The sequence below is a fragment of the Rhineura floridana genome, chromosome 3, assembly GCF_030035675.1.
Source record: "Rhineura floridana isolate rRhiFlo1 chromosome 3, rRhiFlo1.hap2, whole genome shotgun sequence".
NCBI lineage: Eukaryota > Metazoa > Chordata > Lepidosauria > Squamata > Rhineuridae > Rhineura > Rhineura floridana.
In genome coordinates this window covers 32,091,760-32,118,166 of record NC_084482.1, presented here as the reverse complement: position 1 = coordinate 32,118,166, position 26,407 = coordinate 32,091,760, and the positions used below count along the sequence as shown (strand labels likewise).

Genomic DNA, 26,407 nt, shown 5'->3' with positions numbered 1-26,407 from the left:
GCATTGAAACCTGTACTAAATTGACTTTGATTTCTGTTTGATTTCCCTGTAAAACAGTATACTACTTCCTTTATGTACCAAGAGAAAAACCTCTACTCATGAATTGAGTCTGGAATCAAATGGACTAAAATCTTTGTAAACTTCAAATTTGTGCAGTGTTAGTAATTTTTGAATTTGTGGAGTTCCGTGGGAAAAGCATGGAAGCTAACTGAAAAGTGGGATTTCTGAATAATTTTGTGAAAATACTGGGGAAAAGTATCAGAAATGTTGCTACCAGTCATATAACCCATCTTTGACAGGACCAGTATTGGCTTTACAGAGCTGTTTTGGTGGTGGTGAGATTCTGTGGCCACTACAGTCACTTCCAAAGGCCTGCAGGCTTGCTGCAGCTAGGGCAGGTGTGGGGGCAGTGGCTTTTGTCTATCTTCTTCTTGCCACGTGTCACTTTTCTTTCTCTAGCAGCATACATATTTACCCATTTGTAGCACAAAAATGTAGGTTTTTTTCCATACGAAATCTTCAACATGCTGATTTCAATCTAGATTGATTGTAGATCCCGCAAGATAGGTGGGTGTGGTTAATTCATACATGTTTGAAAACCCTCCTTTTGTTTAGATTACACATTTGAAAACCCTTCCTTTGCAGTCTTGGTATATACTCGTCCACAGCGTAATTGGACAGGTGTGGATACACCCTCTATTGCTGGGACTGCCTGCATCAGTTTTCAAACAGGTATGCTGCGGATTAACGCAGAATCAATCTGCAATGAGCTTTCCCCCCTGGAATGAAATAAATTTGTCAAGGAACCCTTTCCTTTCCAGGGGCAACAAATATGCAGTACGTCTAAGATTGTGTGTAAACTTGATAGAAAAAACAAGAACTCGGTCTCCATTGATTCTAGAATTAAATATGTGTACACAGCCTTTGTGGTCAGTGAGAGGAAATTAGTTATGTCAGCTTTAGGGTTAGTATAATTCAGGGCTCTTTGGGGGGCAGGTTGGAGGAATGAAGGGGGCTTAGAGTTCTGTAGGTCCTCAGCCACCCCGACATACCTTTTTCCTTTCCCTCCTCTCCACTGGCAGAACATCTAAGCCTGTGGAACTTTCCATGAGTGTACTAGGAGCCTCTGGTGGCATGGTGCTGCATGGTGGCAGGGTTTCCTCTTCAGTGGCAGACTGGCATTGATGTTATGCCACATCCAGTGATCCTCAGTCAACCTTTTGCCAGCTTTAAAATTGTCCCCTTCATCTAGTTTTTGCTTAACTCCAGAGAGTGTGACTGTGCAGGTATGTTACAGCAACGTAGGCGTTTGTGAGTCAGAGCCCACCTTGTCAGTTCAGCTCAGCTCAACTAACAAGTAGTGACAGGAAACCAGATTAAAGTGATCACACTGAGATAAAAATGGGATCCCTTCTCCTTTCCCTTTCCTTTCCTTTCTTTTTCTTTTCTGAAGGTTCTATATGGGAGAAACTCAGAGTGAAGAACTTGCTTGTGCCTCAAGGCTTATTCATGTCTTGATGTTGAAAAATACTTCCTCCTGAGATGTGTAGCTGGAAATAAATAAATATTTTATGACCACTCAAAACATTGTTGTACATGCTGCTGGAGAAAGTCCATACTTCAGAAGCATCAGAGAACCCTTCTTGGCAGAGTATGATCTTGTGTTGTGAAATAATTGCAGGTTAAATCAGGGATTGCCAATTTTTGTACTGGACATCTCTTTATTCTTCAGTCGGGACAGTAAATTTTGACACACAATATAAGCAGCCAGTCATTGTAATAAAACCCTAGTGTTCACACAGACTGCAGATACACACTCGCAAGATTCAGTGCTCCTCCATACAAAAACAAAATAGGAAAATAGACAGGATTTCAGGGAGAAAGTTAGTCTAGAACTCTTCCACCTGGCACCTAGTGTGTGTGTATTGTAAAGAACTTTTTATTCATGTGAACGTTCACCTACAATCTGAAGGGGTCATCAGGAGATTTGGGGCGAGGTGTCAGCAGTACGCTGACGATACCCTACTCTATTTCTCTGTAACATCTGAATTAGGAGAGGCCGTGCAAGCCGGTGATGGGCTGGATGAGGGCCGGTAAACTGAGTCCAAATCCTAGCAAGACAGAGATGCTATGAGTTGGTGGTTCCCGAGTTTGAATTATTGGTCAGTTGCCTCCTTTGGATGGGGTCGTACTCCCTCTGCAAGAGCAGGTCCATAGTCTTGGGGTGCTCCTGGATCCATCTTTGTTGCTAAGGCCCAGGTGACCTCTGTGGCTAGGAGTGCCTTTTACCAGCTTTGGCTGGAAAGATAGCTGCGGCAGTTTCTGAACCAGGATAGTGTCCATGCACTGCTAACCTCCAAGCTGGATTACTGTAATGCGCTTGATGTGGGGCTACCCTTGAGGTTGGTCCAGAAGCTGCAGCTGGTGCAAAATGCAGCAGCGAGACTGCTCACAGGGGCAGGGTATCACCAACATGTCATCCCGCTGCTGAAAGAATTGCACTGGGCTGTTAGCTACCGGGGTAAGTTCAAGGTTCTAGTTTTGGTGTACAAAGCCCTATACAGCTTAGGACCAGGATACCTGAAATACTGTCTTATCCCTTATATACCTGGTTGATCACTGTTCTCTGCAGGTGAGGGCCTCCTGCAGATAGCATCTTATCAGAAGGTCCGTTCCGCACAACATAGGAAACGGACCTTTAGTGTAGTGACACCTACCCTTTGGAATTCCTTCCCCTTAAATATTAGACAGGCGCCATCTGTGTTATCTTTTCAGTTTCTAATGAAGACATTCCTCTTTCAACAAGCCTTTTAAGTTGAGACCTTATCTCAGTCTGTGTTGGAACTGCATTTTAATATGTTCTTAAACCTTTTTATATGAAAAAGATGTTTTTAAAGCTTTTAAAAATGTTTTTAAAGATGTTTTGTTTTAATATATTTTAAAGTCTGTTTTTATGATGTTTTAAAGTGTTTTGAGTGCTTTTGTTTGCTGCCCTGGGCTCCTACTGGGTGGAAGGGCGGGATATAAATCAAATAATAAATAAATAAAAACAAGTGGTTTATAACCTCATTTGTATCATTACATACACCTTATGAGATGTAATTCTGATACCTATTTTCTTTTCCTTATGAGAAATGCAAAGGACCACATTTTTCACCCTGATTAAAAGTTTTGGGGCCACATAGAACTAGTTTTTTTTTTCTAAAAAAAATACCAATTTTGCTTTTGCTGACATTGAAGTTTTGGTACATTCTATTAAAAAAAACCACCCTCTGTCAGATGCCTCCTCCAGTTTTCATGAGCCCATTCCATTATCATTACTATGTTACCTGTATATCAGAGGATTACTTAGAATTTCATCTAAATGAGCTATTTATTTATTTATTACATTTTTATTCCGCCTCATAGCCAAAGCTCTCTGGGTAGTTTACAAAAATTAAAAACATTGAACATTAAAAACAAATATACCATTTTAAAAACCATACAAAGTTTAAAACCATGAAGCACAAATAAACTAGGTAAAAGACCTGGGGTCAGGTTGAGACTTGAAATGCTGATTATTTCATGAAACTGAGTACTTAAATCATCTAATATCCATTAAGCCTACTGAGCCCAACAGTGTTGCCTCTTCTTTCTTTGCATTCAGTTATCAAACTGGAACCTAACTTTCTAGGAAAGGCTGTCTGGCATGTCGGTTGTGAAATTTTCCCATACACATTGGGAAACACAAGGCAGCTTTTTTCCTGTGTAGAACTCTTTTGGCCCCTCCTATATTTATACCTAACATTCAAATGTATCTAGGAAAATTTCACTCTGCCTGGTTTCTTGTCCTCATGTCTAGGAATGAATACTACATGAATTATGTGCTGAAATTTAGCACTGGGAGTCTGGGACTGATGACTCACAACTTGAGCCACAGATTGTTGCAGCCATTGTTTTTCGTCCCTGTCTATGATGCCTCACGCTAGTCTAGAGGAAGTACATTCACACTTTCAGCTTATCATAGTAGGTCACTAATTTATCATGAATATAACTTTTTTTAGGGCACAGAGTGGGTATTCACTGTATAGATTTCACACAGACAGTGCAGTGTATTGTTGCTGTGTATTTCTCCATTTCCCTTTAAATTTGTCAGTCTGGTGGTAAGTCAGTCTGGTGGTAACTGTGAGAGTGTGATACGAGATCAACATTTATCTTTACAGAATTCTTCACTATTCTGACCTAGAAAGGATCACCTAAAAATCTTGCTGAAATTTTCAGGAAGTCTTCATATCCACAAACAGACTTGTAAGTGCAGTGGAATGCTACTGGTCTGGCAGTTCTTGTTTTTCATGCCATTATCTCTGCTAGGCCATTTGGAGTTGTGAAGGGCCTGCTGTCCCCTTAGCCTCACTTTTTTAGATTTTGATCCTGTCATTTTAAACACAAAATGTTGAATAGGATGGGATACAAAATAGAGCCCTGTGGAACATGATAGCATAATTGCCATTGAACAGTCCACTAGCCATAGTCCACTAGCACCATGTTCGGTAACCCACTAGTCAGATAGAAATGGAGCCATAGCAAAGTGGTATTTCCATGTCCCATCCCAGATAGCCAGTCTAGAAGGATCCTATGGTCAATGTTGTTGAACATTGTGAAGAACTTCAGAAGAATCAACAGTTGCACTCCCCTGTCTCCTCACTGGCATAGGTACCCAAAACTGTCTGCATACCAAGCCCTGGCCTGCAATCAGATTGAATACTCCACACCCACAACTGGCTTCTCTCCATAACTTCTTCAAATGCTTTTGCCTGGCTGGAATGTGCTCTTGAACTATAATAATGCCTCTTCCTTGCTCAGATGTAGGATGGAGAGTGTGTGTAGAAACCTGACATTTGCATGACTAGAATGCAAGTGTCACACGGATTGTTTCACCCACCTTTTTGCCTCTGGCCCTGTCAATGTTTTGGCTCTGGGTTAGCACTGGCATATGACATCTGGAAGATTACCCAGGAGGAACTACTTGTAACTAGCTAAAAAAAATTAAATAATAATTTTTGGTCTGGAAGATGTTCCCTATCTCAGATATAGAGAACACAGCGTTGTAAAATAATTGTTATCATGGGTTTATTAATTGTAACTGCAGGCTGTTTAAACGAGACAATACCAACAATAATTTAATTACAATACTAGTTGATTACTGTGAGGCCAAATGTTTTTCCCTTTTCACTAGGATCATATTTGTCACATACCTGTCAAGAGAGGAGAACATAGATGATTTCTGCTGTATTTTTTAGAATTCTGAAGCAATTAACTCTGGTAGCGAAGGAGCATAGCTCTGTTACGTTTTTTAGTTTCGTCTGTCATGGATTTCCCTTCAGAATCCACAGGACATCCTACCGGTGCCTTGAAAACAGAAAATTAATCTTGTTTCTGCATAATATTATGGTTAGAAAAATGGAACTTGATTATTGGATCTGGACGTACCTTTCCATTCATAGAAAAAGCTGAGATCCAGCAGAGTCAGCAATTGGATGAAGGGCAAGGGAATTGGAGATTTTTACCAATTCTTCCTCCCCCCCCCCGTCACCATCTCCCTTAGCTTTCTCGTTGTTGTTATGTGCCTTCAAGTCAATTACGACTTATGGTGACCCTATGAATCAATGACCTCCAGTAGCATCTGTTATAAACCACCCTGTCCAGATCTGTGGCTTCCTTTATGGAAACAATCCATCACTTCTTTGGTCTTCCTTTTTTTCTACTCCCTTCTGTTTTTCCCAGCATTATTGTCTTTTCTAGTGGATCCTGTCCTCTCATTATGTGACCAAAGTATGATAACCTCAGTTTCTTAATTTTAGCTTCAAATGATAGTTCTGGTTTAATTTGTTCTGACATCCAATTATTTGTCTTGTTTGCAGTCCATGGTATCTGCAAAGCTCTCCTCCAACATCACATTTCAGATGAGTTGATTTTTCCCTTAACCACTTTTTTCAGTGTCCAACTTTCACATCCATACTTAGAGATCAGGAATTGGTCTGAATGATGCTGACTTTAGTGTTCAGTGATACATCTTTGCATTTGAGGACCTTTTCTACTTCTCTCATAGCTGCCAGTCCTAGCCTTCTTGTGATTTCTTGACTATTGTCTCCATGTTGGTTAATGACTGTGCCAAGGTATTGATAATCCTTGACAAGTTCAATGTCCTCGTTGTCAACTTTAAAGTTACATAAATCTTTTGTTGTCATTACTTTAGTCTTCTTGACGTTCAGCTGTAGTCCTGCTTTTGTGCTTTCCTCTTTAACTTTCATCAGCATTCGTTTCAAATCGTTACTGGTTTCTGCTAGTAGTATGGTATCGTCAGCGTGTCTTAAATTATTGATATTTACCCCTCCAATTTTCACACCTCCTTCATCTTGGTCCAATCCCGCTTTCCGTATATGTTCTGCGTATAGATTAAACCAACAGGGTGATAAAATACACCCCTGTCTCACACCCTTTCCGATGCTGAACCAGTTGGTTTCTCCATATTCTGCCCTTACAGTAGCCTCTTGTCCAGAGTATAGGTTGCGCCTCAGGACAATCAGATGCTGTGGCACCCTATTTCTTCTAAAACATTCCATAGTTTTTCATGATCTACACAATCAAAGGCTTTGCTGTAATCTATAAAGTACAGGGTGATTTCCTTCTGAAATTCCTTGGTCCATTCCATTATCCAACATATGTTTGTTATATGATCTCTGGTACCCCATCCTTTTCTAAATCCAGCTTGGACATCTGGCATTTCTTCTTCCATATATGGTAAGAGCCTTTGTTGTAGAATCTTGAGCATTACTTTACTTGCATGGGATATTAAGGCAGTAGTTTGATAATTACTGCATTCCCTGGGATCCCCTTTCTTTGGAATGGGGATATATATTGAATGCTTCCAGTCTGTGGGCCATAGTTTTCCGTATTTGTTGACAAATTTTTATCAAACTTTGGACAGATTCAGTCTCAGTAACTTGCAGCAACTCTGTTGGTATGCCATCTGTTTCTGGTGATTTGTTTCTTCCAAGTATTTTAAGAGCAGCTTTCACCTCACATTCTAAAATTTCTGGTTCTTCATCATACAGTTCCTCCGTGAATGAATCTGTCATCTTTGCATCTCTTTTATATAGTTCTTCAGTGTATTGCTTCCATCTTCCTTTTATTTCATCTCGGTCAGTCAGTGTGTTCCCTTGTTGATTATTGAACATCCCTACTCTTGGTTTAAATTTCCCTTTCATTTCTCTAATCTTTTGGAATAGGGCTCTTGTTCTACCCTTTTTGTTGTCCTCTTTTATTTCTATACATTAACTGTTGTAATAGTTCTCTTTGTCCCTATGTGTTAGTCACTGTATTATTGCATTTAGGGTTCTGACTGTGTTTCTATCTCCTTTTGCTTTTGCTTTCGTTCTATATTTAACCATTTTAAGAGTTTTGTCAGTCATCCTTTGAGGTCTTCTTCTCTTTTTAACTAGAGGTATTGTCTTTTTGCATTCTTTCCTGATAATGTCTCTGACTTCAGTCCATAGTTCTTCTGGTTTTCTATTGCATTGAAGGTAAAGCAATCTACATGCCTGAAAAATACGTTGAGGGTGACTGCCTTGACACGCTGTGCCTCAGTGCTGAAGGCAACATTTGAATTAATAGTACAAATTTTGAAGATTCTCCCCATCCCAACTACCACTTCACTGCACTCACTGTAATTCACTGTAACTATACTGAGGGACATAAATGTAATATAGAATCTCTTGCTATCCTGAATAAAAACAAAATTTTGATTTGGTAGAGTGGGGAACTTTTTTATTGGTAGGACAAAGTATGTTTTTAAATCTACATCATTATCATGCCATTTTTATTATGTTTTGGGTATAAGACAAATACTTGAATTCAGACCTTTGCTCTCTTCCATGCTGGAAACGCATTGGCACTATGCCTGATTGGTTGTAATATGAATTGAGCCTCTAATTGCTGAAAATGTAGTCTAAGACATATGGGTGTAATACAGCCGTTTAATCTAGGACAGCAATTCCCAACCTAGGGGCCGTGAAGTAATGCAGTGGGGCTGCAAACAGTAAAGAAATGAATTATTAATTAATTTTTTAAAAAGTCTTCATTCCTTGGATGCTTCCCACTGCTGCTGCAGATTATACCTCCCCCTTGCTCCAAATAAGAGGAGAGGACTTTTGCTGTAGTGGCAAAGTGTCTTTCAGGCATGCTGAGGGCAGGCATCTGCCTATAAAACATGTGGCAGATGCCGAAGAAGGCTGAGGGTGAAGCTTCCAGGAAGAAGAGGAGATTCCTATCGCTGACTCCTATCTCCTCGTATTCCCGTCTCTTCGCTGCTGACAATGCCCTTGCTCAGAATGAGAGGAGAGGGCTTTTTGTGAAGCAAGGCTGCAAGGAAAGGCTGCTTTCCCCCTTCCTGGCAGCCAGCCTGCCTGCCTTTCTTGGCTCCTGCTTTGCTGCCATCTCCTTTTAAAAATTATTCTTATTTGTGAGGCCGCCCAGACCTCACCTTTGGCCCAGATGGAGACAAGGAGCAGTGAGGACACTCAGGACCTATTCACCCCCCATCTCTGAGGACACTCAGAGGACAATGTGTGTGCCAGCATCCCCCCTTTCTTCCACCTACAGTCCATCCTCCATCTCTCTCTGCAAGACGCTGTGGCAGTTGAGGACTTCCCCCTCTCATGTGCCTGAAGGCATGCAAGCTTGCAGATGCTCTAAGAAGAGGCAGGTGTGTGTGTGTGTGTGTGTGTGTGTGTGCATGCTGATCTGTCTTCTGCTCCACTCTCATTCCCCAAATGCATGCTAACCAAGTAATCAGTTCTGATGATCATCCTAAGGCCTCAAAGCACTAACCCCCCTCCTCAGTCTATCCACCTTTTTGTTATCACAGTCTAATATAATAATAAATAATAAATTTTATTTTTAAGTCGCCTATCTGGCCGCGACAACGGCCACTCTAGGCGACGTACATAAAAAGATAAAAGGATAAAAATACAACATTTAACCAGAACAACAGTCGATGAAAATCTAAAACCGCCCATCTATACAGCTAACCCTAGTCCACCCCAGCAATCCTGTATGCCTGCCTGAATACCCAGGTCTTTAAGGCTTGGCGGAAGCCTATCAGGGAGGGGGCATGGCGAAGATCATAAGGCAGGGAGTTCCAGAGGGTGGGGGCCACAATTGAAAATGCCCTCTCTCTCGTCCGCACCAGCCTAGCTGTTTTAACTGGTGGGACCGAGAGAAGGTCTTGCATGGCTGATCTTGTCAGGCGGCATATTTGGTGATGTTGGAGGCGCTCCTTCAGATAAACTGGTCCGAAACCGTAAAGGGCTTTAAAGGTTAACACCAACACCTTGAATTGGGCCCGGTATACAACTGGTAGCCAGTGTAGTTCTTCTAACACCGGAGTGATGTGATCACGGCGACGGCTGTTTTTAATCAAACGTGCCGCCGCATTCTGTACCAGCTGGAGTTTCCGGACCGTTTTCAAGGGTAACCCAATGTAGAGCGCATTACAGTAGTCTAAGGGAGAGGAGACCAGGGCATGTACTACCCGTGGGAGCAGATGGACAGGAAGGTAGGGTCGCAGCCTCTGTATTAGATGTAATTGATACCAAGCTGCCCGGCTCACTGCCACAACCTGAGCTTGCATGGACAGCTGTGAGTCTAGAATGACCCCGAGGCTGCGGACCTGGTCCTTCAGGGGCAATCTTACCCCATTAAACACCAGGTCTGTATCTCCTAACCTTCTCTTATCTCCCACGAGCAGCACCTCAGTCTTATCAGGGTTCAGCTTCAGCCTATTACTTCCCATCCATTCACTTACGGACCTTCGGCACTTGGAAATGGTATCCACAGCCAACTGTGGTGAGGACTTAAACGAGAGATAGAGCTGAGTGTCATCCGCATATTGGTGACACTGCAACCCAAATCTCCTGATGATGGCCCCCAGCGGCTTTACATAGATGTTGAATAGCATGGGGGAGAGGATAGAACCATGTGGCACTCCACAATTGAGAGGCCAAGGGTCTGAAACCTCATTCCCCAATGCTACCTGTTGATGCCTGTCTGAGAGATAGGAATGGAACCACCGCAAAACAGTGCCCCCTATTCCCATTCCCCCCAGGCGATCCAGAAGGATACCGTGGTCGACGGTATCAAAAGCCGCTGAGAGATCCAGGAGGACGAGGAATGTACATTCTCCCCTATCCAATGCCCTCCTCATATCATCCACTAGGGCGACCAAGACTGTTTCAGTTCCATGTCCAGTCCTGAAGCCCGATTGGAATGGATCTAGATAGTCTGTTTCCTCCAAGTGTGTCTGTAACTGTTTGGCCACCACTCGCTCAATCACCTTGCCCAAGAATGGTAAATTAGAGACTGGGCGGAAGTTATTCAGCTCTTGGGGATCCAAGGAGGACTTTTTTAAGATGGGCTTTATTACTGCCTCCTTGAGGGCTAATGGCATAGCACCCTCTTCCAAGGAAGCATTCACCACTGCCTTGATCCCTTCGCTCAGTCTCTCTTTGCAGCCCACAATGAGCCACGTGGGGCAAGGATCAAACAGACAGGTGGTTGGCCACACAGTAGAGATCACCTTGTCCACTTCCTCAAAGGGAAGAGGCTGAAACCGATCCCATCGGACCGGAATGCAACTGGCCGACTCTGGCCCACTTCCTGTTTCCACGGCGTACGGAATCGTCTAGCATCCCCACCACTTATTGCATTGCTGCTTCTTGATTATTATTGTTTTAAAAAAGCTCAGCAGGTTGGCTGAGGCTGGGGTCCGCACACTGCAGCTGAAACGTATTTATTATTGCATTTATATCCCACCTTTCCTCGAAGTTGCTCAAGGTGGTGCACATTATTCTCTCCCCCTTTCCATTTTATCCTTACACCAACCCTGTGAGATAGGTCAGGCTGAGAGACTGTGTTTGGTCCAAGGTCACCAAGTGGTCTTCATGGCTGGGTGGGGATATGAACCTGGTTCTTAGTCCAACACTGTCACTCACTGGTGTTGGGAGACAGGACTGTACATCTTCAGACTGTGGCATACCAATTTGATTGGAGCTTTGCATTAAGAAAAGCAACACCTTCCTGGCTGCAGGGAGCTTTTAATGGAAAGGGATTATTTGGAGGTGTGATTTTGCCACACACCATTTTTTCAATTAACAGAGACTAAAATTACAATTAGCAATGGGGTGGGTCACAAAAAATTTTGCATTGACAAAGGGGGTCCTGTACTCATAAAGGTTGGGAAGCACTGATCTAGGGAACTATGCACGCAGCTGGGTGGCTTCCATTGTTGGTTTTGAAAAATTGATGAGTACAGATATATCAGCTATACTTTCTGTACCCAGTTGCTATATTGTGGTGATGAAAAAACTTTGGTAATCTGAGCATTGCTCAAATCAATGAGATCACCCTCTTCTGGCATCCATTTCCACAGAGAGAGATTGAGAGGGAAACCCCCAATTTAATCCTTGAGGTTCCTATAAACGTCCAGCCTTACAGAAGGGCAATACAGTGTTGTTAATACTGCAGTGGGGTCTGCAAGAAGCTGCATTCTAGTTTTTGTGTAGAGCATTATGATCCAATTGTGGCAAACTGGTGTAGTGTACATGGTTTGGCCTGGTTCATAAACTTTGTGAGACAGAGATGAATTAAGGAGCCAGTATATTTAGCATCAAAACAGATACATTGTGAGCCATGGGTGAAGCCGTCCAAACCTTCCATGCAATGTCCTTTCACATTCTAGATGCAAGTAGAGCAAACAAACATTTCTCGTTTGGATTATTTTGAGATATAATTTCTCACTTCATAATTTGGAAGATTCCAAGTCTTTGGAGAAACCCTCTAGGGAAAGGATGTATTGAGACAAGTGGAACCAGCTCTACTGTATGATGTTAATATATTATTATTTTCCAAGTACTTTGAAAAAATACTTAAGGAAATTTATGTCTAATGTGTTTATACAGCCACAAGAGTGGCTGTATACTATAGCCAGCATGGATTTTTCACATTCCGCAATGTTAAATTGAAAATACCCCCATGCCATTCTGATGCTTCCCATAAGCTCATTTCAAAACAAAACCTTATAAACTTATAGTCCTGAACTCAGAAACGCTTGCTTAACAACACTCTCAATTTTCATGGTGATACATAAAACAGTCAGAATCAAGAGTTCAAAGTCTAAAGAGAGAGAAAAAAAACCCAGAGCCCTTTTGGACTTTTTTCTCTGAGACTTCTGATAATCTGTTGAAATTCATTAAAAATCAGTCACGTTCATAGAGTATGTGTAATCCTAATACTGACCTTGCCCCGTACTCTGACCTTCATCTTCTGTAGTTTAAAAGTTAAAAAAATGCCTGGCTGGTTTTTAATTAATTTAAGAAATTTTGGCTGGCAGCCTATGATAACGCCGGGCATGCTCAGTAAGAACCAACTGTCAGTGTTCTAAAAGCCTCACAGCTGCTTGGCTTGCCTAATCAGGGGCCCCCACCCACACCAGACTTTGATTTCACATGAGACAGTCATGGCTTCCCTCAGAGAATCCTGGGAAGTGCAGTTTGTGGAAGGTGTTGAGAGGAGACTCCTGTTCTACTGAGCGTGCTTCAGTGGCCAGACTGCTTTAACAATCAGCCACTCTGATTGAAGGTCTGTGAGGGGAATAGGGCGTCTCCTAGCAACTCTCAGCACCCTTCGCTAACTACACTTTCCAGAATTCTTTAAGAGAAGCCATGACTATCCAAAGTAAAATAAAGGCCTGGTGTGGATGTGGCCAGGGACAGCTTTTGTTTAAATTTGGGTGGGAGGCTATATGTGCCTGCTGTAGAATAAAAAAAAGGGGGGGACGCTGAAAAGCAATGATACTGTTCACAATGTTTTCCTTTTGGAAAGGGGCTTCCCTTCTGCCCAGTGCCCACCCACCCAATCTCCTCTCCCAGGTCAGTGTTGGACTACAACCTGGGAGACAAAGGTTCGAATCCCCACACAGCCATTAAGCTCTCTGGGTGACCTTGGGCCAGTTACTGCCTCTCAGCCTCAGAGGAAGGCAATGGTAAAGCCACCTCTGAATACTGTTTACCATGAAAACCCTATTCATAAGGTCGCCATAAGTCGGAATCAACGTGAAGGCAGTCCATTTCCATTTTCAAACATGATAGCACAGAAATAAATCCCATTGAACTCAAAAAGGATGCAAACGATCAAACCCATCCTCCCTCCTATTCCCTCCCTCTTGCCCCTTCCCACCCCCTTCCTTTGACCATCCCCATCCTCTTCCAATACCCCCTCCCCCCTCCTCCCCTTCCTCCTTCCCATGGTCAGTTTTACCTATCTTAAGCATGATTGCACGGAAGTAAATCCCACTGAACTCAATAAGCGTGCAAATTATCAATCCATTCTCAGCAAACTTGGACAGGGTCCCATTTCTTACCTCCTGGATTAAAAAGCAGGGAAATTCACTAATAGGCAGACAACCTTGCAGTTTAAGAACGTAGTTATAGCCCACAGGTATTTCTATCAAAGTTTAAAAAGCAGGGAAATTGGGCAGCTATAGTGAATGCACCAGGGGAGCAGGAGACCTGACCTCTCATGAGATACTGTACTGCCCTACAAATTTGTCAAAATGCAAACACAATTTGGATTGGTCTTTCACAGTCCAATCCACTTCTTGTGTAGCTTGGAAGAATTTGGTAACATGTCTCTGAGCATATGGGGAGTGGTGGCAACACCTGCAATCAGCCCAAAGAATAGAAAGAAGACATGTGCTGTGCTGATCTTGTTTTAGCAGGGAGGAAGCAACATTATTAAGACAGTTGATATAGTTCAGATGGTCACTTTAAATATGTCTGATTTACTTTGCAATTTTAGTCAAGTTTCTTATAGGAAATCATTTTTTTTGTTTCTGTTTCTGTGAGTATGTGAAGTACAGCAACACTGCAATATTTACACTAAAAAATCTTCAAACATAATTGTGGAATAATGGCACTGACTTCTGCAGAATAGTCTCCAGTGGACCTCAGGAGTGTGTCAATTTGCACAAGATAAAACAGGGGGAGGTGAAATATATTCTAGCAAAATTCTAGGTGTGCTCTATGTTTTTAATTGACCGTGCCCACCTTGCCTTAAATAAAGTGGTTTAAACATAGCAGGCTGAAAGCATGCATCCTCTTTTTTCCAATAGCTAAGAGTCATTGCTGAAGTAGCAACATATTGTAATCAGTCTGATTTTACATCAAACTACAGTTTCAGATTCAACTGTTAATGCACCCAAAATAGAAATAGAACATAACCTCCAATTTGAAACACAAAAGGCTGTCTTCACCATCATATGACATTGACCAATAAAAAGGCTTTGAAATTAATGAAAATAAATTTGACACAGATTTCTAGGATGAATAATGAGGGAAATAAAATTTTACAGTTTAGATTCCCTGTAGAAACATTGGTAACACAGGAAAGAAGCAAAGTAAGAAGAACACCAACAAACATACAACAATATAATTGTCTTTGGAGATGGTAGGTGTTGCCACCACTCACCATATGCTCAGAGGCACATGTTACCAAATTCTTCCAAGCTACACAGGAAGTGGATTGGACTGTGAAAGACCAACCCAAATGGTGTTTGCATTTTGACCAATTTGTAAGGCAGTACAGTATCTCAGAGAGGAGTTCAGGTCTCCTGCTCCCCTGATACATTCACTATAGCTGCCCAATTTCCCTGCTTTTTAAAGTTTGATAGAAATATCTGTGGGCTATAGGTACATTCTTAAACTGCAAGGTTTTTTCTTTTAAGATGAAAAGACAATTGTGCTTTTGATACTTTTTAGTTCCAATTTTCTAAACCTGGTGCTTTGAGATATTTTGGGCTACAACTCTCATCATCCCTGACCGTTAGCTAGGCTAGCTGGTGTTGTTGGGAGTTGTAATCCAAGACACCTGGAGAGTGCCAATTTGGAGTAGGCTGCTTTAGCAGAAAGGCAGTGAGTCCAGTTCCCCATTACAGAAATCAGCAAGCTCTTATTATTGGCTGGCCAACAAATTTTGACCAGCCTTGTTAGCTGTCCAGAATCTATTGTTACCATGATGGCCCTACCACCATGCTGACTTGGGAAGGTACAGAAGCTTGTCACATATGTTGCCTTGAGCTTTGGAGGTTCTCAGAGCATTTCTTGAACACAGGGTGAGGTCAGGGATGATCCTCTGCCCCATCCTAGTTTGAAAGCTTAGTAGAAGGAGATCCTCCCTGTAGTCATACCCTGCTTTGCAAGTGCTCCAAAAGCATCCCAAGGTCAGAGATTATCCCCTGACCAACTTTAGTTCTAAGTGTATGAGGAGAGATGGAGTCTGTCATGATTGCCAAAAGGGGGAGAGGGACGTCTTATGGTGAGCAAATGTGTGGATCCCTGATTAAATTAAGCTTTTATGTGTTGCTTTTCAAGATGGCATTTTCAATATGAACAGATGTGCAGGCTGATATTTGTTGGTAAACTTGTTACAATTGGAATTGTAGGCCACCTTTATATTGCTTTGAATCTTGAAATTTACTCTGATAACTGGACACCACTTTTAAGTTACATATTGTGTAGGTTTTAACTGGGGAGGGGAGTGTTAATCTTACAAGAGATTAGAATTTGAATAGTTGCATCTAGCTCCACAATGTCTGATTTGAAGTAGTTTTTTTGCTGCATGTTGCTCAGGTTCCAGGCACACATATAACTACTGGACCACTACTTTGTTCTGTAAACAAATCTGGAGTCTGTATAGATAGCTTGTAACTGTACCGAAATGTGTGTACATTTGAAAGAAAAGGCACCTGTTTCTGCCTTTTTTGTATAGTACAATACTTGATATCTTTTAATTCTGCATATTATCCCAAGGATCTTTATTAGTCTCCATAATATAAATGTATTGGGGGATGTGGGGAATTTGTACAGTATGACAATTGAAATTCTCACTCCCTGCTTCCCTTATGTACTTGCTCCCTTGCAAGTTTTTTTTTAAATGAGAAATATAGCAGCTTGTGAATGTGAGTGTGATTGCAGCAACTACTTCTCTTTGACATGGCACTGATATGGTGTCCTAGTATAACATGAGGTCTAGTACCAGTTTGGAAAAAGTTGTACAGGAATATCCCGCTATACGGACCTTCACTTTACGGACACTCGCAAGTACCAACGTATTTACAGTAGCACCATTCCCATATTTATGTATGCCCGCTTCGCAAGAATGGACACTTAAAGGCATGACGCCACCGCCCGATCAGTTTCCAACTACAAACTTGCGTACAGTATGTACTGTTAAAATAAGGCCTACAGTGTTTATTTTAGTTATAAATGCGTTATTTACATCAGTTATGCCTGTATATGATTATTGCAGTGCAGTACATGCATCAATAAGTGAAAAAAGGTAGTGCTTCACTTTAAGTATATTTTCGGTTTACGTACTTGCTCTGGACCCATTGTGTACGTTAATGCAGGGTATTCCTGTACTCCACCTCTCAGTGTTGCTAGTGACTTTTTTCTGATCTCTCAGGGTAATATAGTGGGTTTTTTCTCTTGTTGCCACAATAAATTTATAGTCACCACTGCTAACTTGGCATTTGCCAGGTGTCCCAAAGTAATTTAGTGCCTTCAGACACAGGATATGCTTCCAGTACAGGAGCAGTGGAAAGGAGAAGGTACTAGGTATAAGATTTCTTAATTGCCTGCATAAGGCTGGCAGAACAGAGAGGTTTTCAGCAGGCATTTAACAGTTAAAACAGAAGGTGCCTGCCGAATCTCTCTTGGCAGAGCATTCCAAAGAACTGGGTCGATGACACTGAAGGCTTGATTTCGTGTCAATGTTAATTGAGCCTCACAACTTGGTGGATGGCCAAAGCCACTCCTGCAGATGATCTCAGTGAATGAGCTGGGATATACAGGTTCAGGTATTCCCTATGGTACCCTGGGCCTAAATTGTTCAGGGCTTTGTAGATTACAAAGTCAGGTTCAAGGTCCTTGTATTAGTGGATGGGCAGCCAGTGCAGATCTTTTAAGAGTGGTGTCACATGTTGTTGGCCATATGCCTCCATCTATAGTCTGGCTGCTGCATTTTGCACCAGCAGAAGCTTCTGAACCAGGGCTGAGGGCAGCCCCACATAGACTATAATGGGCACATAGAGCACATTGCATTAATGTATGTAGAGTGAGAATTCTGGTTAATAAACTAATAAAACATGCATGGCATCTATAGAGAGTTATCTTGAGATACAGCTTATTGTATGTTTGGTCTTAACATAGCACAATTACAGTCTTTACATGGCAGAGTTGTCTTGCTGATGGTCAGTCAATACCCAGTCCCAGCTTGTGGGATTTTAGTGTGCATTACAAATGACTTTTAAACTGGAACTTAGGAAGGTTACAGCAGGGGCTAATCTTTATTGAAGTCATGAGTTCTAAGTTACTTCAGACTTGAAGATGGTCTAAGAAGATTCAACTGTACTTGTACTGAACTTGTCAAAGAGATTCATTTTAACAAAGGAGTCTAAATGTAGAGAATGGTTTGAAGAGCCTATCTCTTTCTCCTAATATACATTGGGGTGTCTACTTTCTTCTCAGTGAAGGATGCCACCTGTGGTTGCATAAGGATATGGAACCCAAGGAAACACAGCAAATTGTATTTCTGAAACAAAATATATGTTTACAACTCAAGTGTCTTTTTAGATCTAGGATTAACTCTTGGACTGTATGTAAGGCATGATTGTTTATCTCTTGTATCTAGAGCTCTTTGCTCCCAGTTGTGAAATATTTTCTTGAGTGCTGGCCCAGGACCTGTTTTGCTATTGCCTGGTGCACTGGTAACATGGAGGACTGGTGAATTAACCTCTTGTTGCTGATGCTGTTGTTTTGTTGGAGAGTCATATATCATGTTACAAGTGCTCTACTTCGGTTATGGGGCTGTATACAAATGCAATAAATAAATAAATACTAAACTGCTACTCCTATGATATTTACTGAAGTGGTGTATTCAAATAGAGAAAACACCGATGCATAATGTCCAGTATTAAGGTTACATACATAATTAATACACTTGCATGCATTAGACATTTGTGGCTTAATCTGAGGTGTTTGCTGAATTTGGTTGATCTAAATATAAAACGAGATGGGTAAACTGTGGCTCTCCAGACATTGTTAGACCAACTCTCATCAGCCACAGCCAGCATGGCCAGAGCTCAGGGATGATGGGCCTTGCAGTCCAACTGCAAGTGGAGGGCCACAGGTTACTTATCCCTGATATAAAGGGTTATTTTTTAAATCAGGAAAGTCCTTGTAACTGTAATATGTAGGCCATTAAGACTGCAATCCAATACTCACTTACCTGGGAGTGAGTCCCATTGAACCCAGTGGAGCTTACTTCTGAGTAGATTTGTATTGGATTGCAGTCTATATTGCTAATTGGTAGGGATAGAAGGATCTATCACTTTCAATACTCTCATTTTCAGTTTCTCATTTTTCCACTCTTAAATTCAGATCTCCACATTTCCGCAGCAATTTGTGAATTTTGATTTTAAAATGTCCATGAAATTTTTTATTATTTATTAGATTTATATCCCACCCTTTCTCGCAGTAGGAGCCCAGGGTGGCAAACAAAAGCACTAAAAACACTTTTAACACATCATAAAAACAGACTTGAAAATATATTAAAGCAAAACAACCACTAAAAACATATTAAAACAATTAACAACATTTTTAAAAGCTTTACAAACATCTATTTTTTAAAAAAGAAGGTTTAAAAACATATTAAAAAGCAATTCCAACGCAGACTGGGATAAGGTCTCTAAAGGCTTTTCAGCATTTTAGTGCAAAATCTTCCTAATAATATTTTTGTATGCAGCTTTGACTAATAAACACATTTTTGCAAGCAATTTCTCCTAATATAATGGCATTTTGTAGGTTATTTTCACTAATACGTCCAATTTTTGCACTTTCCCGTAATATATGCATTTTTGTAAACATTGTTTCATTAAAGAACTGCATTGCAAAATTTGGGTAAGTGTGAATTTTGAACAATGGCTGTGTTTCAGTTGTCATATTGTTTCAGAAAGTGCGAATTTGACAGATTCAGCTTTAAACAGGAACTAAATTGAATTTCTCTGTCATCCCTACTGATTGGTGCGAGCTTGTGAAATAAACCCATGCAAGTTACTAGCCTGCTGGGAACTGGCAGAGGCAGAACAGAGTTGTGTCCTCCTTTCCAGCAACCCACTGCATTTCTGTGCTGAGGATGAAGAAGTGGGCTTCTTTCCTTTCTATGCTGGGGTCAGAGGAGGGATTGAGCACTCCATCCCTCTTTGACTAACTTGCTTGTTTGTTTACATGGTATCCCATGCACTCACTGTGTAGTTGCTTATCACCTATGGTTACCAAGATCATGCTTAAATAAATGGTGCATAAGACACCTCAGCTAGTGGGAAGGAGATTCAAGTTAAGCAGCTCAAGCTCTTTGGTGGATCCTAGTTCACCCCTCTCCAGCCACCTCTCTTCTTATTCCCCAAAGAATCAACTCTGAGACCTCTCCTTATAGCAGCCTGTGATGTTCCTGTATTAATGTATATATGGTAAGTGTTGTTGTTTTAGAAGATACATGGTAAGTGGAGTGAAAGAGGGGGAGTGAATGGGCAGTAGAATGCGAGATGATTGGCTGAGTGTTTAAAATGGCTGAATGTATAAAAGGAAGAGTGAGAGTGGAATCTGGGGGGGGAGAAGAGAAAGAGTGGATTGCTTGGTGGGGTTTAGAGAGTTGTTTACCAGGAGGGAGGTGGAGTTCGGATTAGTATTGAGTAAAACCATATGCTTATGTGCCTTAAGAAATCTTGTTAATCTTGTTAGCTTTGCTATCTTTAATAAATACTTAATTTGGTTTACCAAAGGCCTGATCCTTGGCTGGAGTTTCACAGACCAGAAGGGAGGGTAAGGTAATGACCAACGCTGAAGGGGAACTGTAACAAATGGTGGCAGCGGTGAAGAGAATAACAATACCCGTATTCAGAGTCTCTGGGAATACTAGTATTGGGACGTTACTGGTGGTTGCCTAGCAGGGGGATCTGTTGAGATCTGTGCTAGAGCGGATAGGTAAACCATAAGAGAGTGCAGTCCGGACTGGTGGAGTCCCTGGTGGTGCCTAGAGACAGGCAGTAACCACGAGCAGGTAGGAACCTGACAGGGAGAGCGAGGGAAGGACGCATCACACAGCCCTCTACCAAAAAAAAAAAAAAAGTTAAATGAGTGCTACACTTCTGTAGGTAGAACAACAATGAAACATTGTGCGTGAGCCTCCTTGAGGGCCTTTTGCCCAAAAGGTGGCATAGAAATAGAATGAATCAATCAATCAATAAATAAGAGGCTGGATTGATGCCATACAATTCAAAAGATTTAACCAATTTAAACAAGTTTTGATTCATGAATGTTACTTTCAGTTGGCACCTGGACTCAAGTGCATGAAATGTCTACAATATGTTAATCTCCAAGATGTCACATGACTTTTTTTGGTTTTGGCTACAGCAGGTTAGCAAGGCTATCCCTCTGAAAACTTAATTCTGGAGGGTTAATTTATAACAAAAGAGAAAAGTGTTATGAATTAACCTTTTATGAAAAGTTGTACAAAAATTGATTAAATCTTTGAAACTGTACCAATTAGAGGTTTAGTTCTGTAAGATAAATTACACAGTATAACTCAATTCAAGTTGAATTTACTAATTGGCGTGATATAATAATAGAGATCCTCCGTGGTGCAGAGTGGTAAGTGGCGGTAACGCAGCCGAAAGCTCTGCTCACGGCCGGAGTTCGATTCCAACGGAAGGAGGAAGTCGAATCTCTGGTAAAAGCGGTCGAGGTCCACTCAGCCTTCCATCCATCCATGGTCAGTAAAATGAGTACCCGGCATATGCTGGGGGGTAAAGAAAGGCCGGGGAAGGAACTGGCAATCCCACCTCATATATATGGTCTGCCTAGTAAACGTCGCAAGACATCACCCTAAGAGTCAGAAACGACTCGCACTACAAGTGTGGGGACACCTTTACTTTTTATGATATAATAATAGGATTGTATGTGTACATACTATATTGTCTGTATTGTCCATTATGGTCCCACATTTTCCCTTTTCTTGCAACCCAATTTATTGGAATCCATGCAAATTGAAAGTATTGAAGGTAAAGCAGACTATATATCCCTGAAAAATATCTTGAGAGCATATGACTGCCTTGGCATGCTATGCCTCAGTGCTGAAGCAATGTTAGAAATAATAGTACAGATTTTGAAGATTCCTCCCTCCCCAACTACCACCCACAATTCACTGTAATTATACTTAGGGACGTAAATGTAATATAGAATCTCTTGCTATCCTGCATAAAAATAAAATTTTGATTTGGTGGAGTGGGGAACTTTTTTATGGGTAGGACAAAGTATGCTTTTAAATCCACATCATCATTATCATGCTGTTTTTATTATGTTTGGTTATAAGACAAATACTTGACTTGGGACCTTTGCTCTCCTTTGTGCTGGAGAAGCATTGGCACTATGCCTGATTGGGTGTAATAGGAATTGAGCCTCTAATTGCTGAAAATGTAGTCAACAATGACTAATAGACATAAGGGTGTAACACAGCCATTTAATCTAGGGAACTATGCACACAGCTGGGTGGCTTCCATTGTTGGTTATGAAAAATTGATGAGTGCAAATATATCAACTATACTTGCTGTACCCAGTTGCTAAATTGTGGTGATGAAATCTTTGGTAATCTGAGCACTGCTTAGATGAATGACATCCTCCTCCTCTGGCATCCATTTCCACAGAGAGAGATTGAGAGAGAAACCCCCAACTTCATCCTTGAGTTGAGGTTCTTATAAACGTCCAGCCTTACAGAAAGGCAATACAGTATTTTTCTTCAGTGTAGCATATGCACATGCTGATATGCTAGTGCTACTCTAATGTGCCAGTTCCCATGATAAGAGCATACATGGAACATTTACGTTCAGAAGCTTGTTGCTTATGTTAGATCTGTTTCAGTCGATCTCTCACCAGTTCCTGATTCGTTTACATGGAACTTACACATGTGCTGCCAATTACCTGTTATGGGTGTGTTGTCCCTAAAGATTAATATGTCAAAAAAGTAATTTTTGAAATGGCCCTTACGCTTTCTTAAATGTCTTTCCTTGGAAATAGGCTCCAATACTACCTGCTGAAGAAATGTGTTTTAGGTTCTTGTGCTAGGCTAGGGGTTGCCAACGTTGCCTTCTGGTACCATGGTGTCCACAAAGGCCTTCAGTGGTGCCCCAAACAGGTAGCCCAGCATCTGAGCTTTCATTTTTTAAAAAGTAAGCCTGTAGCCCTCCTAGAAATAACATTATGGAGCAAAATGTGCACGTACCATTCTAAGCGATTTCTGTGAAATGAGCCAGCCTGGATGCTCCTGCCTGTCAGCAAAGCTGTGATGACACCAGGCCATAGGAATCCCTAAAGAGCTGGTGTTTTGCCCTCCCTTTTAGTGCATTTTTACTGCTTCTGTCTTTTTCCTAATTTATGGAATCTCCTTAGTTTGCCCTTCCTTTTCCCCTAGCAACCAGGATGCATCTTTCCTGTGCTGGGTTCACCTGAGATCAGGTAATGCCGAAAAAATATTTTCTGCCGATACTACTACACAATAAGTGTGGGTGAATGTTAAAGAATCCCCCCCCAAGGGAAATGTGAAAACATTGTGAAGAAGTCATGTCTCCTGCTTTGCAGGAGTTGAAGACCAGGGACTAATTAAGAATTCACTGTATAGTTAACTTACAGTACAATGGTATATATGTCTACTCAGAAGTAAGTATCTTTTTGTTTAAAGGGGCTTACTTCCAGTTAAGTGGGTACAGAATGGCAGCCTAGGCTATAGTTTAGGGTTGGCCCTGGGGGAAAACAGGATTCCTGTGTGTTTAACAGCTGTACTGTAGGCAGAAAATCAAAAGGTCAAACCTTTTCTAGTATGAATAATCAATTATGGGGCTTCACCATGACTAATCTCTAATTTTGTATTATGCCATGCCTAGCATGGCAGCCATTTTGTGTTATGTCACACCCCCATGGCAGCCATTTTGTGACTGGTACCCCCAAGCACTCTAAAAATTTGAAATGTGCCTTCTGGTCTGAAAAAGATTGGCAGCCCCTGTACTTAGCTGTAGAATACGTAAAAAAAAAATCTCTCCCATCATTACACATCCATGGGACGGAGAGGACTCGAAACTTTGTGTGCTGAAAATTTCACTTATCTCAAAGAGCTTGTTGAAATGAATGCAGTCAGGCACACCGTTTTCTAGTCTTGCATGTAGTAGAGGGAATATTACCAGGGAGATTGTTGTGTGTTCCAACAAAATACAAATTTAATTTTGAATAATTCTGATGAAATATTTTATTGGATCAGCTGTGTTGGTAAAATAGTGAAAGAAATTTTCCTGTTGGAAATAATTCTTAAAGGAGGCGTAAGAGGTAGGAAAATTTAGCATTACCCTTTTTATTTTGGCCTCAATAAGTAATTAAAATTATTTTGGGGGGATCAAGCCAGGAAAGCACTCGAAGTATCACTTCGGGAAACTTTCCTACACTTATTGTATAATCTGTATATATGCTTGTTGTCATTTTAAATGATGTATAGCATTTTGGAGGGCTGTTTACACTTCATCCTATCAACTTCCATGATCTCAGAGACTGCTAAGAATGCAATCATAAGTGATTGTCAAATCACATATTATGTGGAGGCAGCTTTGATACAAATGAGGAAAATAGTCAGATGTATCATCTCAACTGGCCAATTTGTGTGTGGCATATACCATATGAGGAATTATACACTAAAATATTTAATTATAGGGCAGCCGGCATGGCAAACAGTCAGGGAAGATGGGAGTTTTAGGCAAACAACATCTAGAACATCTTTCAACAAGCCTTTTAAGTAGAGACCTTATGCCAGTCTGCATCTGTGTTGGAATTGCTTTTTAATATGTTTTACAACTTTAAAAAAAAAAATGTTTTAAAAAATTATTTAAAGACGGTTTGTTTTAATATATTTTAAAGTCTGTTTTTATGATGTTTTAAAGTGCTTTTAGTGCATTTGTTTGCCGCCCTGGGCTCCTACTGAGAGGAAGAGTAGGATATAAATAAATACATAAATACATAGAGGGCCATGGGATCCCCATCTCTGCTGTAGGGGAAGAGCTACAATTGAGACTGAATCCTGTTAGTAGAATTGAACTAAACTGAGACTGAATCCTATTAGTACTAATTCCTATTATGAAAAATCTGTTTATTCCTCTCTACAAACCATCCATGGCTCCTTCTGATAAGTAATCTAGCTTTTAAAGAAAATCTAAACATTTCTAGAGCTTCTACTATCAGGTCATTGGTGGCAAAGATTGCTATTGGCTCCAAGTTGGTATGTGGGTCTCACAATTGTGATACTTGGTAGAAACATTCATCATATTATGTGTCATCTTATGTTCTATTTCTGATAATCAGGGGTGAGTCCCCACATTTGTGTAGGTAGCACGGGTGGCTGGCATCCAAAAAGGCAGAGATGGGGGGGGAACCCCAAGATGCCGGAGACAAAGGAATGTGAGTAAAAAATTCCAATTCAATTTAATGAGAGAATGAGCCCAACGCGTTTCGGTCACATAAAACTCGGCCTTCATCAGGGGCTAGAGATAAAATACACATAAGTATAATCAATAATGTATCTGTATCAACTCATAACATACATAGTAAAAACAAATGGCACGGGAAAATGTTTCATTGTGGGATAATTTTAACTCAGAGTTAATCCGGGAAGAGGTGTCCACTAACAGGATCATGAGATCTTGAGAGCATTTATTGAGTATAGAACACAATTTGTTCATAAACTCATCATCCTGAAACATCCCAGGTGCTTTAAGGATTCTTAAGCCCCTCGGTATGCGTTGGATGCGACAGTACTCCAACAAAGTCGAAGCATGTAATTCGCTCCTAATCATGTTATTATGTTGCTTAATAATGTCTTCCCAATCAATATTGGGATCTTCATGGAAGATGGAAGGTTGTAACCGCAGTTGGTCTAGGTGTTCTTTGGAATAACTATAAGTGTTTTCCCAAGCCATGGAAATCACAGGGTAAACTGGTAGCACGGGTAGCTGGCATCTACAGCATATAAAGTATGTCCCTATGACTCTCTGACTGCTATTGCACAAGAAATTTCCATCACGCTTGAGGAAGGCCTTAATTTGCGTTACATAACTGTAGAAGAACACAAATATTTACGCAACTCTAAGCGCAGGACACTGGTCTACACTTTGCCCAAGATCCACAAAGGCATCATTCCTCCTCCAGGGAGACAAATAGTTTCGGGCTATGACTCCATCCTAGAACCACTGTCACAGTTTGTGGACCATTTTCTAAAGCCTTTTATACTGTCATGGCCCCGTCAGAGGACTCATCGGACGAGGATGACTCGGGAGTAACAGCAGCAGACCCAGAAGCAGCAGACCCAGAAGGAGAAATGGAGGAAACTCCTGAGAACCCAGCTCCTTCTCCCCCTCAGCTGCAGAGCACCCCAGACACAGCTGAAGCCCTTCAGATAGACGCAGACAGTGAACAGGATATTCCCCCCTCACCTGCAGAACGTAGACAGCAGAAGGTCAGGCAGAAGAGGGGCAGGCCTGTCCACTTAAGGCCAAAACGCTGAGGGCTCACACCTGCTGACAAACCTGCTCCTTAAAAGTCAAACCTTGGCTTCAGCTTGTTGCTGACTACAACGTCAGGCGTGGCTTCGTGTGTTTCCAGTTTCCCTGAACCTTATCTTGGACTGCCTCCTTGGCAATTGAACCTGGACCTCTACTGACCTCGCTTCTGGACTTCTGGCTTGACATGTAAGCTTGGAAAGGGCCTTGCCCTTATCACGCTTCATCCTCGTTAGCCTGGCAGATTTACCACCAGGCTGCCAGCTAAGGACTTTCCAGCCCTGGTAAATACCCAGGAATTTCCAGCCCCTGCCTGCACTGCTGTCTCAGTGCAGAGCTGGCATATACCTCCTATTCCATCGTACATACGGGACTCCACTGACTTTATTAACAAGGTACAGGCTATTCATTTGGAGCCCCAAGACATTTTGGTCACCATGGGCATGCACTTTTTATATACCAACATACCACAGGAACAAGCCCTAGATGTTATTTGGGACACATTGGAGAAAAGGTCTTCTAGACAATCCCCCACTCATTTTGTCTGCTCCCTAGCAGAGATAGCTATGGGGAAGAACTACTTCAAATTTAGGGATACTTTCTACTGACAAATTAAAGGGGTAGCCATGGGGTGCCCCATGGCACCAGAAGTGGCCAACTTATACATGG

General features: G+C 41.5%; 1 protein-coding gene across 2 annotated transcripts in view; it reads left to right on the top strand.

Annotated features, from left to right (window-relative positions):
• CERS5 (ceramide synthase 5) overlaps window positions 1-26,407 on the top strand; it is a 75,490-nt gene that overhangs the window by 10,598 nt on the left and 38,485 nt on the right. Inside the window, exons 1-2 of one of the 2 annotated variants that reach the window (XM_061615246.1) lie at window positions 19,604-19,621; window positions 22,618-22,661. The exons of the other annotated variant lie outside the window; for it this stretch is intronic. Coding sequence (XP_061471230.1) covers window positions 19,619-19,621; window positions 22,618-22,661 — 47 coding nt within the window. The 5' untranslated portion in view covers window positions 19,604-19,618. Of the gene's footprint in view, window positions 1-19,603; window positions 19,622-22,617; window positions 22,662-26,407 lie in introns of those variants that run through there. 2 annotated transcript variants of the gene reach the window in all.